This window comes from Gigantopelta aegis, chromosome 9, assembly GCF_016097555.1.
Source record: "Gigantopelta aegis isolate Gae_Host chromosome 9, Gae_host_genome, whole genome shotgun sequence".
Taxonomy (NCBI): domain Eukaryota; kingdom Metazoa; phylum Mollusca; class Gastropoda; order Neomphalida; family Peltospiridae; genus Gigantopelta; species Gigantopelta aegis.
This window is the reverse complement of record NC_054707.1, coordinates 46,479,417-46,496,292: the sequence shown is the minus strand read 5'-3', so window position 1 is coordinate 46,496,292 and position 16,876 is coordinate 46,479,417. Positions and strand designations below refer to the sequence as shown.

General features: G+C 36.8%; 1 protein-coding gene across 2 annotated transcripts; it reads left to right on the top strand.

Moving 5' to 3' along the window:
- The first annotated feature begins 517 nt into the window (after nucleotides 1–517).
- On the top strand, nucleotides 518–16,475 carry LOC121381272. Of its 2 annotated transcripts, XM_041510514.1 has the most exons (5): nucleotides 518–692; nucleotides 8,412–8,543; nucleotides 13,931–14,068; nucleotides 15,341–15,410; nucleotides 16,103–16,475. In XM_041510514.1, the coding sequence occupies exons 1-5, from the start codon at nucleotides 528–530 to the stop codon at nucleotides 16,396–16,398; spliced, it is 801 nt and encodes a 266-aa protein (XP_041366448.1). In that variant the 5' UTR covers nucleotides 518–527; the 3' UTR covers nucleotides 16,399–16,475. The 2 variants fall into 2 exon arrangements, with proteins under 2 accessions (XP_041366448.1, XP_041366449.1); XM_041510515.1 differs by lacking the exons at nucleotides 518–692; nucleotides 8,412–8,543 and adding an exon at nucleotides 8,806–8,942.
- Nucleotides 16,476–16,876: the final 401 nt, after the last annotated feature.

The window sequence follows — 16,876 nt, the reverse complement described above, 5'->3', positions numbered from 1 at the left end:
CACATTTACCTTTACCATAAATACAATTGTATGAATGTACTGGGTTTCAATATTTCTATATATAATTATATAATTATGTTAATATTACTATGTTTGTAATTATTAAAATGCAGTTGGCTTGGATTTTTGTTGTTTTGTTTTTCATTAAATAACATGTACAAATGTGGGTATGAACTGGTATGCCGATGTTCCTCCTGTTACGAACTGGTATGCTTTTAGGTACGAACTGGTATGCTTTTGGGTACGAACCGGTATGGTACGAAACGGCATGGTTACGAAACGACCTGATACCATAAATAAATAATGCTTAAAGTTGATACCTGTTTCCTTATCTTGTTAGATTTTAACTGACTCCGTGTTCGTATTGTTTCGTTAAATATGCACTAATATCCTAAAATTAATGTAATTGGATATTAATATATATTCTAAAACTATCTAAACCTAGTCTGTGGAACAATTATTCATAAAATGGTGCTTAGCTATATATGTTGGGAATATATAATAACAAAGCAAACATGTCAGCCTCCATGGCATTTAAATTGTTCGAACGATTTCGTTCAACGAAAATGTGTCATAATTCCATAATTTTCTTCAGGAAATGTGTAAATGTAAAACCCAGAGTATTTTCGTATAGCACTTTGTTGACAGTTCTTGCTGCCAACACAAATGAAAGCGATGGTGGGAAATTACAGGTACTTGGGCTTTGGCTAAGCTACAGTTACAGTAAAATTGTAAAGGTCTCACTACACAGATTATATTTGCCATGCAAACCTACATAAAATCAAATAGATATTTATAAGAAAACGAATGTGCATAGACATTAACGACATTGTCCATTAAGAACTACAAAGCTGCTACGGTATATTTAATCTGAGAACTAGTGCTGCAATGCAATGATAAATTGGAATACCACAATGTTGAATGTAGGCTAACCTTTCATCAGCTTGATATGGACACGGTACACTCACCGTACAGTTTTGCATATCACCATTTTTACACATTATTGTTTTCTTGCATCTTATTTGACGGGAAATATGGATAAACAAACATTAAAAGTTATCTATGGCATGAAATGGCAGCCTGCAAAAAATTCCATGCTTTTTGTCCTTGGAAATCTTATCAATGTAATGAATGTTGATATAGGTGACTATCTAGTATGTGGAATCTTTGTCACTGTAATGTCTGTCTGGACAATATAAGGGGTAAATATACAGCTAATTACGGTCAGCTAATTACGGTCAGGCCCTTTGTAAGGGCCCTATGGGCAACCTAGGGAGACACCACAGCATCGTAGAGGTCTAAAATTAACGAGCTACTCTCGATTCACTAATATCAAAACCTATATTAGCTCGGCCATTTACCTTTCGACCGACCGTTCAAAATTGCGCCAAAATCCCTCGATCAAAATTGTGCACCCTTTTCTCTTTGGCATTTAACTGCTCCATTCAAATTCTATAGCAGCACCACCACCCGCCTGCTACCGATTTGATCGGGCTGCTGGTGCTCCCTTGCACCTGCCAGTGCCGGCTCTTGTGCCCACGACAGGCGTGCGCTACAACAGCTTGTTCTGAATGTGCACATAAAACCCTATGACATGACATGACATAAGCTAATTAAAGGTAGAGTAATTTATTGTAGAAATTTATCAATGTGGTTCAGACTTTTGAGCCAGTACAGCAGTAGGGGTCAAATTCATCCAATCAGTAACAACATTATTAATATTAATCGTTTAGTCTAAAGTTAGCTCAAGTTATCAAATGCTCCAACGGTGTCATCTGTTGTTAATTTTCTGGACACAGTACTGAATACTCTTACTCATGTTTTGTTGTTTTATTTTGTTGTTTTTTCTTCATGTTTTGGTGTTAATCAGTCTGCATTCATGATTCAACATACAAACACCACCATAATGATTTGTTTTCAATATTTCACTTATATCAACTTTTAAATGTTACAGTGTATACATACATGTATGTATATTAGGAGGTTGTTTGAAAACAGTAAGTACTAACTATAGTGGCTAGTAAAGTAATACCGAGTGCATTAAGATACTCACGTATAATTGTAAGTGCTGAACATTGTCACCTGCTGCCCACTAATGAACATACTGCATACACACAGGTGGAGTAGGATAATAAACATTTTTAAAGTTTGTTTGCTTTACCAACACCACTAGAGCACATTGATTTATTAATCATCGGCTATTGGATGTCAGACATTTGGTAAATTTGACACATAGTGAGGAAACCCGCTACATTTTTCCATAATTAGTAGCAAGGGATATTTTATATGCACCTTCCCACAGACAGGATAGCACACACCATGACCTTTGATATACCAGTCGTGATACACTGCCTGGAATGAGAAATAACCCAATGGGATCGATTCCAGACCAACCATGCATCAAGAGAATGTTTTACCACTGGGCTACATCCTGCCCCAGGTGGGATAATAGTCTTATGATGGAGCACTTGATCAGTGAACACAACCAGTCCTGGTTCTTAGCTCTCAAATTGTACTGAAAGAAATAAGGGAGCACTGGGTGTTGTAGAACAAATGTAATTCACTATTACTAATAGTATTAGTGTCATAATGTCTTCACAAAATGCCAAGGCCTAATGTGGGATTGAACCAGTGCTGTCTTCTCTGTGGGAAGGGGTGGGATGTAGCCCAGTGGTAAAGTGCTCGCTTGATGCACGGTCGGACTGGGATCGATCCCCATTGGTTGGCCCATTGGGCTATTTCTCGTTCCAGCCAGTGCACTACGACTGGTATATCAAAGGTTGTGGTATGTATTACCCTGTCTTTGGGATGGTGCATATAAAAGAACCCTTGCTGCTAATCGAAAAGAGTAGCCCATGAAGCAGCGACAGCAGGTTTCTCTCTCAATATCTGTGTGGTCCTTAACCATATGTCTGACGCCATATTTAGGTCACCATAAATAAAATGTGTTGAGTGCGTCGTTAAATAAAACATTTCTTTCTTTTCTTTGTTGGAAAGTAGTTCATATAAAAGACCCATTGCTGCTAATGCAGTCCTTGGTTTTTGAAAATTATAGGCGAGTGGAAAATCGCACACGTCAATATGCTAAGGCGAGTGAAAATCACTCTCCAAAAAAAATAAAATCCCTAGCCAGGCAAGACAGGCAAGACAGGCATATTCCATGATGTCAGCCCATGCGGAATAAGTTGGTCTTGCTTGACCATGTGACTTCTATTGTCTGAGCTGATATTAACATTGGGTGATGTCACGTAAAGGGCAAAATAACGCAAGAAATGCTTTTTATATGTCATAAAAACAAACTACTGGATGGGAGAAAAATAATCCTCCATTATGTATCCATGTGGAACAGGGCTATTCCACCCTCGGGTACATAATATGATATCAAATTATGTACCCTCGGGTGGAATAGCCCTGTCCCAATGAGCGGCTTAGCTGAAACAGGTGGAGATAACTCTATTCCAGCTGGCGCGACGATCGACAGGGTCCCAGAAACCTGGTTTGTCTCTGACTGTCTTCAGGTTATAAGCGACCAACTGAGTGACTGAGTTTGTTTTAACAGTAAAGTAATATTTTAAATATTAGAATGTGTTTTGTTGCATTTTTCTTAATGTCTATCTAATTGGGAAAAGTACATAAAAAAAAAATTGGGGTGGCAAAGTTGAGCTTTTATGCGGCAAAGTGTACCCATGCACACGTTTTTATACAGTGTCAATACGAACGCATTGATTATTATACAAAATATATATTTATTACTTTTACTGTTAATGTCTTTTCCACGATATCTAAGTATATAAAATACTAGACCGCCCTGTGTAGGAACGTCCTGTATAGAGCCGTCATGCGCAGTTCATCATTTTCTATTTTTAAGACAACTACATGAAAAAATATATGTTTCTTAATTATGCACAGTTGCCGAACACTTAATTTTTTTTAAAGGAAAAATTCAATTTGTCAAGCATTCTGGTCCGGTCCGCGTTTTATCAACACACATCGCTCACACTTGATGTCAATACTGATAGGCATTACGTCCATACCTGCGCATAGTTTGTAAAATATAATTTTTTAAATGAATTGATTCTAAATTAACAAAATTTATATACTCAAAATTATTTACAACTGTTATGAATGTATTATGAATACTATTCACTACAATAGAGGCACAAAAATGTAGCATACCTTTTGCAGATCGAATATAATAATTGAAAACAAATTCTAACAACAGGGGTCCTAAAAATCATAAAAATTAAATTTTTTGGCCTTGTTGATCTGGCACGTGTGAGGTCATGTGACACGCACCGAAAGTTAATTCGTCTTTCTCCATTTTAAGTCAATTTCTACGAGTCATGTGGATCAGATATCGGTAATTGTAAGGAATAAACGAAAACACTTAGTAAAATTAATGGTTTTAGGGGTTTGTAAAGTTTTGTATTTAGATACTTACTTTTCTCAACTTTATTGTTTATAAAAATGTTCCTGAACTGTGAAGAAAAACCACATAAATGAACGACATGCCGATGACAACAAATCGGATGTTGATTGCGCGAACCGTGCACGAGAAAACAAAGTGAACGGAATTTGAAGCATAACGCAGTTAGGGACGTTGACGATACATATGCACATATATAATTTATTGATTATTATCCACAATATACATATATTGTCTTTATTATTACTGACTTCCACCCTCATATCTCAGTACACATGTAGACAAACGTCAGCTGGTAACAACTGGTAACCATCCACTCATGGGCGATTTAGGGGGGCTGGAGGGGTTGATTTGCCCGACATTTTACCCAGATAAAATTTGCCCGAATTTTCCCCACTGTTTTGCCTGAATTTGGGGGGGGGGGGGGATTCCTCCCCCCCCCCGGGTCGTACGCCCATGCATTCACTGCAGTGTATACTATAGAACGTCCTGTGCAGAACCGTGCTGTGTAGGAACGTCCTGTCTGTACAGAGCCATCATCACTATATATATTTTTGTTTTAATACGCACACGCACACGTTAATATATATATATATATATATTTTTTTTTCGAGTATTATCCAAAATATACATATATTTTCTTTATATACAAAATATATATTTATTCCCTTTACTGTTAATGTGTTTTCCACCATATCTAAGTATATAAAATACTAGACCGCCCTGTGTAGGAACGATACAAAATATATATTTATTCCCTTTACTGTTAATGTGTTTTCCACCATATCTTAGTATATAAAATACTAGACCGCCCTGTGTAGGAACGTCTTGTACAGAGCCGTCATCACTATATATATTTTTTAATACTATTATCCACAATATACATATATTTTCTTTATTATTACTGATTTTACTGCCCCCCCCCCCCCCCCCAACCTCCCCATATCTCAGTACACGTGTAGACAAACGTCAACTGGTAACGACTGGTAACCGTTCACTGCAGCGTATACTATAGACCGTCCTGTGCAGAACCGTGCTGTATAGGAACGTCATGTACAGAGCCCATAAGGTTTTGGTCCATTATGATCGTGGTATAACAAAGAATGACAAAGCAATGAAAAACAATACAGCTATTGTTCGAGTTTGTTGGACCCTGACGAGTGACGCGCCACCTGTTTTATTATCTCCCCTGTTCTGAGCTAAGTCGCCCATTGGATACATATGAAGGATTCTTTTAGTATGTACTGTATATATTATAAGGGGGACAACTCTTGACTGCTTTAGGAAAGCAGTAATAAATTATCTCCCTTATTACTAACAACAAACACGGCTGAAGTAACAAAGCCTGTTCTTTTTGAAACAGGTTTGTAAATGTTTGTAGTTACACAAACAGGTTTGTAAATGACAATGTTAGTAGTTACACAAACAGGTTTGTAAATGTTTGTAGTTACACAAACAGGTTTGGTAAATTTAGCCCTGTGTATTTAGATGTGCTTTGTATTTTTGATTTTTTAAATACTTACACAGTCCCAAAACTAAAGTGGCGGAGTGTTTACACCATTACAAACTGTAAAAACTTATAAACCTTTCCACAGGGAATATCTTTTCCTATACTATGGAATTTACTACAAGTTTTTTGTTTTTGAGCCGATCGTTTTTTAAATTGCACACAAAAAATAGTATTTTTTATGTTATTTTCCAAACACTTCTACTTGTTTTTTCTTTTCTTTTTTGGTGGTGGGGGGAGGGGGGGGCAGGAAAAGTGGAAAAGTGTTAGCTTCATGCACGGTCAGTCTGGGATCGAACCCCATCAGTGGACCCATTGGGCTATTTCTCGCTCCAGCCAGTGCACCACGACTGGTATATCAAAGGCCGTGGTATGTGTTATCCTGTCTGTGGGATGATGCATATAAAAGATCTCTTGCTGCTAATCGAAAAAAGTAGCCCATGAAGCAGGTTTCCTCTCTCAATATCTGTGTGGTCCTTAATAATATGTCCGATGCCATATAACCATAAATAAAATGTGTTGAGTGTGTCGTTAAATAAAAACATTTCCTTCTACTTTTTTTTTTTGTCAAACCAAACTGAAATTATTTACAAAAAAAAACATTTTAATAAGGAAATGGGACAGACTATATACATACATGCAGGTTTATTTTCTCCCCACCCTTGATTAATGAAGGTCCATCTGTGGAAAATTGCTATGTACTATAAACATTAGGACGACTGCATGCACACTGGATATACAGACACTGACATTCTAAACTAGTACATTTTATTATTAAAAGGCTAGTTTAGTCAGAAATGTTAAACGTTAAAGTTTTGTTTGTTTAATGACACCACTAGAGCACATTGATTTATGAATGATCACATGAATGTCAAACATTTGGTAATTTTGACATATAGTCTTAGAGAGGAAACCCCTACATTTTTTTCATTAGTAGCAAGGGATTTTTATATACACCATCTCACAGACAGGATAGCACATACCATGGCCTTTGATATACCAGTCATGGTGCACTGGCTGGAGCGAGAAATAGCCCAATAGGTTCGCCAATGGGGATCAAGTCAGAAATGTCTTACAATAGCTGCAAACACAAGATAGTCTGAGACTCTCTTTCAACCTTTAGTTTTGTGGATATTGATAATGTTTGGCATGCTTCCATCAGAGACAAGACTGGCCTCGGTGGCATCGTGGTTAGGCCATCGGTCTGCAGGCTGGTAGGTACTGGGTTCGGATCCCAGTCGAGGCATGGGATTTTTAATCCAGATACCGACTCCAAACCCTGAGTGAGTGATCCGCAAGGGTCAATGGGTAGGTGTAAACCACTTGCACCGACCAGTGATCCATAACCGGTTTAACAAAGGCCATGGTTTGTGCTATCCTGCCTGTGGGAAGCGCAAATAAAAGATCCCTTGCTGCTAATTGGAAAGAGTAGCCCATGTAGTAGTGACAGTGGGTTTCCTCTCAAAATCTGTGTGGTCCTTAACCATATGTCTGACGCCATATAACCGTAAATAAAATGTGTTGAGAGTGTCGCTAAATAAAACATTTTTTTTTTTTTTTTTTTTTCCATCCGAGACATTGGCAAAGCCAGGATTTTATATTGAGAGTGGGTGGGGAGCAGCCCACACTATGTATGTATGTATGATTTTATATTGAGGGTGGGTGGGGAGCAACCCACACTATGTATGTGTGTATGAATGAATGTATGATTTTATAAAATTTATAACATTTTTTTTAAAAGTTTGATTTGGGGGAGGGGGGGGGGGGGCTGGCTATGTCACTGTTCAGAGAACTGTTCAAGCATGCCTGGCATGGACAGAACCTTTGACTTTGTCATGTCCAAGATAGTAGACAAGGGGGAGAGTGATATATATACATTAAGTGATGTTTAATTCAATTGAAAAAAAAAACAAAATGAAAAACAATAAACAATAAAGCCAAAAAGGAATTAAAATATTTTTCAAAAATAATATTAAAATAGACAGAAAAATCAAAATAAACATATCTATAAGTAAATATAGATAGGCAATGCAAAAAGATTAAAGATAAATTGCGTCCTTTTATGTGAGGTATCCAAGTGTAAAATACAGATTTATTTTTTAGTTCCTAGGGGCGGGACCTAGCTCAGTGGTAAAGTGTTCGTCTGATGCGCTGTCGGTCTAGGATCGATTCCTGTCAGTGGGCCTATTGGGCTATTTCTCGTTCCAGCCAGTGCACCACGAATGCTATATCAAAGGCCGTGGTATGTATTATCCTGTCTGTAGGATGGTGCATATAAAAGATCTCTTGCTACTAATGGAAAAATGTGGCAGGTTTTCTCTTTAAGACTATATGTCAGAATTACCAAATGTTTGACATCCAATAGCCGATGATTAATAAATCAATGTGCTCTAATGGTGTCATTAAACAAAACAACCTTTTAAAAAAAAACAAAAAAAAAACAAAAACTTTTTTAATAACTTTTCCTTCTATAATCAGCCTCCTGATCCAAGCAAACTGACCCATGGCTACTTGATAAGAAATGCGGCGTCACAGACGATTGACTGCGTATCTACACTCATCACGCAAACAGCCTTGGCAATCATAGAAACTGAAACAATATACAAGGAAGTAAGTTTCTTTTTTTCTTTAGTGTTAAAAAAAAGGAATTAAAAATAATTTTATTTTAAAATTTAAGTTATGGATGAGTATACTTCATTACATGTATACCTGACTTCCTTTCTGACGAGTATAAAAAAAACCCCATACACATAGTACGGTTAACCTTTTTAAAAACTCGATTCAAGTGATGATAATATTCTTGGGGATTTTTTCTGTAACGAACTGGAGAACAATACATTTGTACATATATACATTTCAATCCCAGATAATGTGTTCACGTGCTGCTAAACAATAACGTATTGTGTGTGACACCTATTTTAAGCTATGGTAATCACTTCTCACGGACTGATGGCAGGTGTATACATTTCAAACCCTGATAATGGGTGTTACAATCTGATGACCAGTCTGGTATGTATTGATTTTTAAGCTTATGAGAAATACCAGAGGCCATAGTGTCTTCTGTTTCCAGCAGGGTGTCCAGTGAATTTGAGACAAAAGGGTCCACTAGTTTCATATTTTACCCTCGTCCACATCCATTACTAGCAAAATATACAATCTGTCTATCTGTCTATCTATCTATCTTTTTAACTTGGCTCGAGTTGTGATAGCTCACTGCAGGTTTTAGTTCTGTTTCATTTGTTTTCAGTCTATGTGTACCCATACCCATCATTTATTTTATTTCTCCTCAACAAGATAAGATTGTACACTGTACAGATGACATGTTTATAGAAAAAAAATTATATTTTATTTTACAAATTGTTTTAAATAATAAATAATTATTTTTGCCTTTAATAACGAAAGAAAGGAATGTTTGAATATACATGTACATGTAATGGCATGCCAGCATGTTTTTCAGAAATGTGGCAGTTGTCACTAAAAACACCCATGTAGTCGGTTTTGGGATCGATCCCTGTCAGTGGGCTCATTGTGCTATTTCTCATTCCAGCCAGTACACCATTACTGGTATATCAAAGGCTGTGGTATGTGCTATCATTGGGATGGTGCATATCAAAGATCTCTTGCTACTAATGTGAAAATGTACAAGGTTTTCTATATGTCAAAATTACCAAATGTTTGACATCCAATAGCTGATGATTGATAAATCAGTGTGCTCTAGTGGTGTCGTTAAACAAAACAAACTTTAACTGTGTTCCAGCCAGTGCTGTATTACTGGTATCAGGTTTATAAGGCTTTAATTAAATGTTTATTGGATGATGCAGATATGTGGCTTCAAGTACAGCCAGTTGTGGGTTCGAATCCCTGACCTGAATGCACACAACCTTCAGATTACATTGTTCACATTAAAAATTAATCTACAATAGTATGACAACATCACAGGTATAGATTAAAGATATCTTCATTTCCTGTCTGTTCCAGTAATATTAGATGTGAGTCATTCATTTGCATATGTGCAGGTATGAAATTTCCTTCTTCCTGGTTTCATCATTGTTTATGATATTAAAATAGAAAAGCAAAGATTGTTGTACTGAAAAGGTATTGCATACATGATGTAGCCAGTTTTTTTATAATTATTAATATTTTATGTTAGCTGTGACAATTATTTATCTCTAAATATTTGTAGACCTGTATAGAGAATAATACTTGAGTAGCTGTTAGATACCATTTACCTCACGAGTTGTTTTAAAATGTATCTTAACGAGCGAAAGCGAGTACATTTTTAAATGAGTTGTGAGATAAATGGTATTTAACAGACACGAATGTATTATTCTATTTCTTACATATCCTCAAAACCGGCCTCGATGGCGTTGTGGTTAGGCCATCGGTCAACAGGTTGGTAGGTACTGGGTTCGGATCCCAGTCGAGGCATGGGATTTTTAATCCAAATACCGACTCTAAACCCTGAGTGAGTGCTCCGCAAGGCTCAATGGATAGGTGTAAACCACTTGTACCGACCAGTGATTCATAACTGGTTCAACAAAGGCCATGGTTTGTGCTATCCTGCCTGTGGGAAGCGCAAATAAAAGATCCCTTGCTGCTAATCAGAAGGAGTAGCGCATGAAGTGGCAACAGCGGGTTTTCTCTCAAAATCTGTGTGGTTCATAACCATATGTCTGATGCCATATAACCGTAAATAAAATGTGTTGAATGCGTCATTAAATAAAACATTTCTTTCTTTCTTTACATATCCTCAAAAACCAGGTTTTAAGCCAATTTTAACATCTTTATCAACTAAAATATGTTTACAACCTTTTTGCACTTGCAGCTGCCTTACTTATCATAGACACATGATTGTTAGGTTAACTATATGTCACAGTGTAATTGACTTCCACCGTGCTGGTTTTTTATTGGACGTATCACATTAGTGACCTGGTCTTGAAATTGTTAACATACATACATTGTACATGTGTAAACAACTATGTGTTATTAAAAATATATCAGGTTTGTAAGAAAAAATATTAAATGTTTGCTGTGTCATTTTGTTGTGGTAACAATTAATGGTCTATTGTACATGGATGGTGAAATGTTAAAAATAGGTTCTAAAGATTGATGATTCAGTACATTGTAATGCATGTATATGTAATTACATACATGTAGGTGTAGGGCTCAATGCAGGTTTTATTTCACTTGCAGCTGGCTAGTAAATAACATTTATTCACTAGTTAAATCTCCTTGTCCACCTGCCAGAGTTTTACCTAGTATATAGTTTTATAAAATAAATGTATGGCAATGCAGCCCTCCGTATTCGACCACTTAAAAAAAGAAATAGATGTGCTCCAGTGGTCTTGTTAAACAAACCAAACAAACTTCTTCTTTTTTCATCACAACCAGTGCTCCACGACTTGTATATCAAAGGCCATGGTATGTGCTGTCCTGTCTGTATAAGATTCATTGCTGCTAATGGACAAATGTAGCAGGTTTTGTCTGAAGACAACAAATCAAAATTATCACACTTGACATCCAGTAGTAGCCGATGATTAACAAATCAATGTGCTCTAGTGGTATCGTTAAACAAAAGAAACTTTCTAGTTAACATGTACATTTGCAATGTCAGTGTAGTACAGAAACATAGTACAAGTGTGTTTTGGTTATACGTTGATAATTAATTGGTTACATAAAGAAATCAAACAATCTGTTGCCTAGCTAACATTGATGACAGTCACTTTTCGCACCCTTGTTTTGGCTTTGTACACATTAAATAAAATATATTCAATGGTAATTTTTTTATATGATATATTTGACAAAAGGTTCTTTTTATTTCTTTCGTCTTTTAAAACTTAAAGTTAATATTTCGTCCAGAATTATGAAAAAAAAAAAAATACTAACCAGTAAACAATGTTGTCTGCTTGTTATAGAATTTTGACAGGGTTCAAGGTTAGTAGACCAGTTTTTATTTTAATGTGGTGAAGCATTGTAATAATATAGCTAATTTTGAATTTAAATGATGTCACTTTGCATCTCCTTACAATAACCATAAACTGGGTACATGACGTTTCAGTTTTAAGAATGCTGGAAAAATTCCAGTGCAAAATTGAAATTGAAATTGTTTTTTTGTTTGAATATTATTAATGCACCTGAATGTGTTTGAAGAAAATATTGTGATTAAAAAATTGTACCTTTTATGAAATATGGATTTCAAGTGAAATTACCATAAGATATGTTATATTTATTGTGTACAAAGCCAAAACAATGGTGCGAAAAGTGACTGTTGTCCACCTTAAGACGAGATTTCCTGTTACACAAGATTTTAAAATAATTTTGCCTGTTCTCTCATATTATACCTGACTGTTCTCAGTTTGCTGGATGTAATGGCATCCTAAGTACATTTTTTAATAGCTTTATGTACTAAATTGTTTCATAAATGTGTTTTATGAGTTTAATATATGGGGCCCTCAGTAACTAACAATGGCTTGTGTAAATGTCTTGTATCGTAGTACGTAACTTGACATTGTCAGCAAGACTTTGGTGCCTGTAACTTACCAACGAAACTGATTTATGGAAGTTGGGTTAATAAAACTTACAACAGAACAACATCATATACGTTTGTAATGTTCATGATGGGGTGTCTGACTTTCACTTTATTTAAAATAAATATTTATTGGCAATTGTAAAATGTGGGATTGGAGGACAGCTAACCTATTAACTGGTCATACAAGATATTGGCTAAAAATACAACTACCAGTGGCCGATCCAGAAAATACATTGGGGGGGGGGGGGGGGGGGGGGGGGGGGGGGGAATGACATGTTCCGAAGTGATTCCCCGGACATGTATATATATTTAGATTTGCTACTGACTACATGTATAGATTCAGTTTGTTCACTTTGTTATACCAGTTACAAAGTTGACATATCACTTGATGGTTTGTATTTATTTGAATTGTATGGCTACAGGGCCATAAATAAGAAAGATAACTTTGTTAATGTTTAGCCACATGTGTATGTACAATACTAATGTTAGTCCCATGTAAACAAAAACCCACATTTCAAATCAGAACTGCATCAGATTTTTTGATTTAAAAAAATAATTATTATTAGATTTCAGAATTGGGAAAAGTTGACCTTACAACTCCTGCAAAGTGTCATTCACATGGAAATTTTTATTTTATTTTCCCTGCCATGGAATCGTGGGCTGGTGGAGTCAGAACCCGAGTCTATGGTGGGCGTGCCTGAACCGTAAGGATGTGGGCACGTTAATACAGTTCCCTTCCCTTTCCATGGATTTTTTTTTTTTTTTTTTTCCCCCACATGGATTTATTGTTATTGTTTAGTCAGGTGGAAAATAACATCATTGGAATACTGACAAAATTCAAATAAAGAAACCCAGCTACATTATTTACTTCTCATCCTTATTTTATTAAAAGGTCTACTGATGTTCACCCCTGTCAAAATAGTTCCATTTTTAGGACAATTTACTAAAAAAAAGAAAAAGAAAAGCCCACCAACCTGCATTACATTGTTTGGCTGACCAGGAAGATAAACTAATGATTTCTGTTGGTTTTTTTGTTATGGGGCCATGTTTGCAGTGCAGTTAACAATTGAGTATGCACCCAGTGTAAAGAGGATGTATACACGAAAATAGTACCTTGTTCTCATATAGTTTGAGCCAAACAAATTTCTTAATTAGTACATGCAATGGTTAATTACTACTATATATTCAGAAAAACTTGTATTATTTGTATTATTATTATTATTTCTTGATTTTTTTTTTTTTTTTTTTTTTTTTTAGTAAATTGTTTCAATTGTTTTTACCTTCTTTTGCTTTTATATCTAAAACATCATCAGTGGTTGCTATGAGATGTTTGGGTCACTTAAAGGAATTTCAGTGGCACAAAGCTACTCTATAATCTAGATGTCTCAGTGAGTGCCTATGACACCATGCTTGGACATAATCATGATCATGAATTTAAACAAAAACATTGTTTTGTTTTGTCTTTCAGTCCGTGGATTTGCTGTCGGAACTCCTGGAATACCAACTGATGATTCTTGGAATTGAGACATCTGAAAATCAACAGAGGACATGGGACGCGATTCTGGCAATACGGGCAAAACTTAACACAGCTAAATTTAAAAGACAGGCGAGTTGGGGGAACTAATGTCTTTTGTTGGGGGGTTTTGGGGAGGGGGGTATTCTGGAAGAAAGAAAAGTAAGTTTTAGGAAACTATCATATGGTAGAATAGTATAAGCTGATCAGTATTGGGGCAGGACGTGCGGTCGGTCTGGGATCGATCCCTGTCGGTGGGCCCATTGGGCTGTTTCTCATTCCAGCCAGTACACCACGACTGGCATATCAAAGGCTGTGGTATGTACTATCCTATCTGTGGGATGGTGCATATAAAAGATCCCTTGCTGCTAATCGAAAAAGAGTAGCCCATAAAGTGGCGACAGCGGGTTTTTTCTCTCAATATCTGTGTGGTCCTTAACCATTAATCTGACACCATATAACCATAAATAAAATGTGTTGAGTGCGTCGTTAAATAAAACATTTCCTTCCTTGATCAGTGTTGTGTCTTGTCTGTTTATTCATCAGTTTTAGGTGACAAATGAATGGTAGTACACATACAATATTGTGTCTTGTTTTAAATGAAAATTATGATGGTGCCGTATAGGCTATTCCTTAAATATTGAAGGATGAAAAATGTGAGAATTTTACTGAAAATGCAGATTTTTATAATCATATGGAAATGTTTTTTGCTCTTGTCCTTTGATTACAAAGCTCACAATAACCCTATATTTTTAAAGACTGTAAAAATCTGGATTTTCTGTCCAAAGTCATATCAACGTATTCATTCATTACTACCAGACATCTATTCTGCCTATGGGTTTCTGGAATTAAAGGATATTTCTAGGAATATTTTTCTCAAGAAAGATATTCATTTTACTTTGAAACAATGTCTATGGTTTTGAGGTGGGGGGTGTCTTTTGCCATGCATTCATCATTTCTAGTTTCGTCTTTACGAAGAAACAAAGGTATTACTTTTCCAACAGAGATAACAGTGATTGCATCAACGTTTTGTGTTAAAATTTAACATTAAAGCTTCGCATTTAGATCAGTTTTTCATAAAATATGAATCCTAGGTTAATGAAACTTGGTTTATAGTTGCATGTATGGATGTAGGCAAGGAATTTAATTCAGTTGAATTCAGCCCTCTACATTGTTTGGTCACATATGCGACCATTTTTGTACTTTTGGCGATGAAAACATTTCATATTATCTATATAAATATTCAAGTAGGCACCATCTGGCTACTAGATGGAAAAGGTAATGTAGAGGGTTGGTGGAATTCTTTAATTGAGCTGGTCTTGTTAATGTCGAGACATTTAATTCCGAGCAATTCTTGTTTTACAGGAGCTGTTCTTGTTAATGTCTAGTGTTGAGAAGCTTGTCCATGATGCAGGGGAAGTCGCTTTTATAGCTGGTAGGTGTTTATACTGGAACGTTTTAACACTGCAGCACGTGTGTACTGTTTTCACAGAACATGTAATCATGAAATGTTTCAAAACACCACCAGAGAATTAAAAAAAAAGAAAAGAAAAAGTGTTTAACATATGTTGCTTGTGACGACTATCTCTCTCTCTCTCTGTCTATGTCTCTCTCTGTCTCTGAGTATGTCTCTTTGTCTCTGTCTCTCTCTATGTCTCTCTGTCTCTGTGTATGTCTCTTTGTCTCTGTCTCTCTCTCTCTCGCTTTCTCTCTCCCTCCCTCTCTGTTTCTCCCTCGCTCTCTTTCTCTCACTTTCTCTCTCCCTCTCTCTCGCTCCCTCTCCCACTCTCTCTCACTTTCTCCCTCTCTCCCCATCTCTCTCTCTCTCTCTCTCTCTCTCTCTCTCTCTCTCTCTCTCTCTCTCTCTCTCTCTCTCTCTCTCTCTCTCTCTCTCTCTCTCTCTCTCTCTCTCTCTCTCTCTCCCTCTCCCTCCCTCCCTCCCTCCCTCCCTCTCTCTCTCTCTCTCTCTCTCTGTCTCTCTCTCTCTGTGTGTGTGTCTCTGTGTATGTCAAACACCAAAAAGCCCTAGATGGAAAAGTGCTGAGGTGTTGTTAAAACAACTAAACCTCTTCCTCATCCCAGTCCTTGTCTCAGTGTGCATCAGGAGATTTCTCGTTTATATTCCAGGATCAGAGTATTCAGCCACATGTTCAGCAGAGAGACTCCAGAGTGCCAAGATACAGATCGGCCTAGTGAGGGAAGGGTCATCTGCTGCCGAGAAGAGGCTACAAGACCTTGAGATCCAGGTCATAGAGAAGACTTCGAAACACGAGCAGAAGAAAACAAAACAGGACAAAGAATCTGATGATGTAGAAGCAGAAACAGAAAACGTTTCCGAAGACAACATGCCGATGTCTACAAAAGACGCTAAGTCCACAGAAGACTTTATGTCTGAGTCTTCAGAAGAGAGTTTGATCACGTGACCTCTCTGTGACTTCCACTCTTTGCAGTAACTTTACATTGTCAATGTAATTTTATATAATATATATATATATATATATTGTTTCTCATCTGTGTTCTGTGTTTCTACGAGGCTAGAGGTTAATTAATGCAGTCCGAACTTAGGTTTTATTAGTGTGCAGACATAGGTTTCTTGCTCTCATGTTTTTTTTACATTTGTTCTCTCTCTCTATTGCTCTCTGTCTCTGTCTCTGTCTCTGTCTCTCTCTCTCTCTCTCTCTCTCTCTCTCTCTCTCTCTCTCTCTCTCTCTCTCTTCCCTCCCAGAAGTGTATGAGATGCGGGGGGGGGGGGGGGGGGGGGGGGGGCTAAGCTGGATCAAATCTAGCAATCGGCAAAGATGATGGAGAAGTTCAAGGAAAGTGAGCTGGCCTAAAATGTTTAAAACCATGTATTTTCATCACTCTACTCACAAATATTGGTTGTAATCCGCGTGAAACTGT

Bases quoted from the DNA above. Each gene is read 5' to 3' on its own strand.
- LOC121381272 (XM_041510514.1), top strand. From the start codon at position 528: ATGGCATTTAAATTGTTCGAACGATTTCGTTCAACGAAAATGTGTCAT. The intron at 8,544-13,930 runs GTAAGTTTCTTT...TTTGTCTTTCAG, and splicing joins CTGAAACAATATACAAGGAA to TCCGTGGATTTGCTGTCGGA. The intron at 14,069-15,340 runs GCGAGTTGGGGG...CTTGTTTTACAG, and splicing joins CAGCTAAATTTAAAAGACAG to GAGCTGTTCTTGTTAATGTC.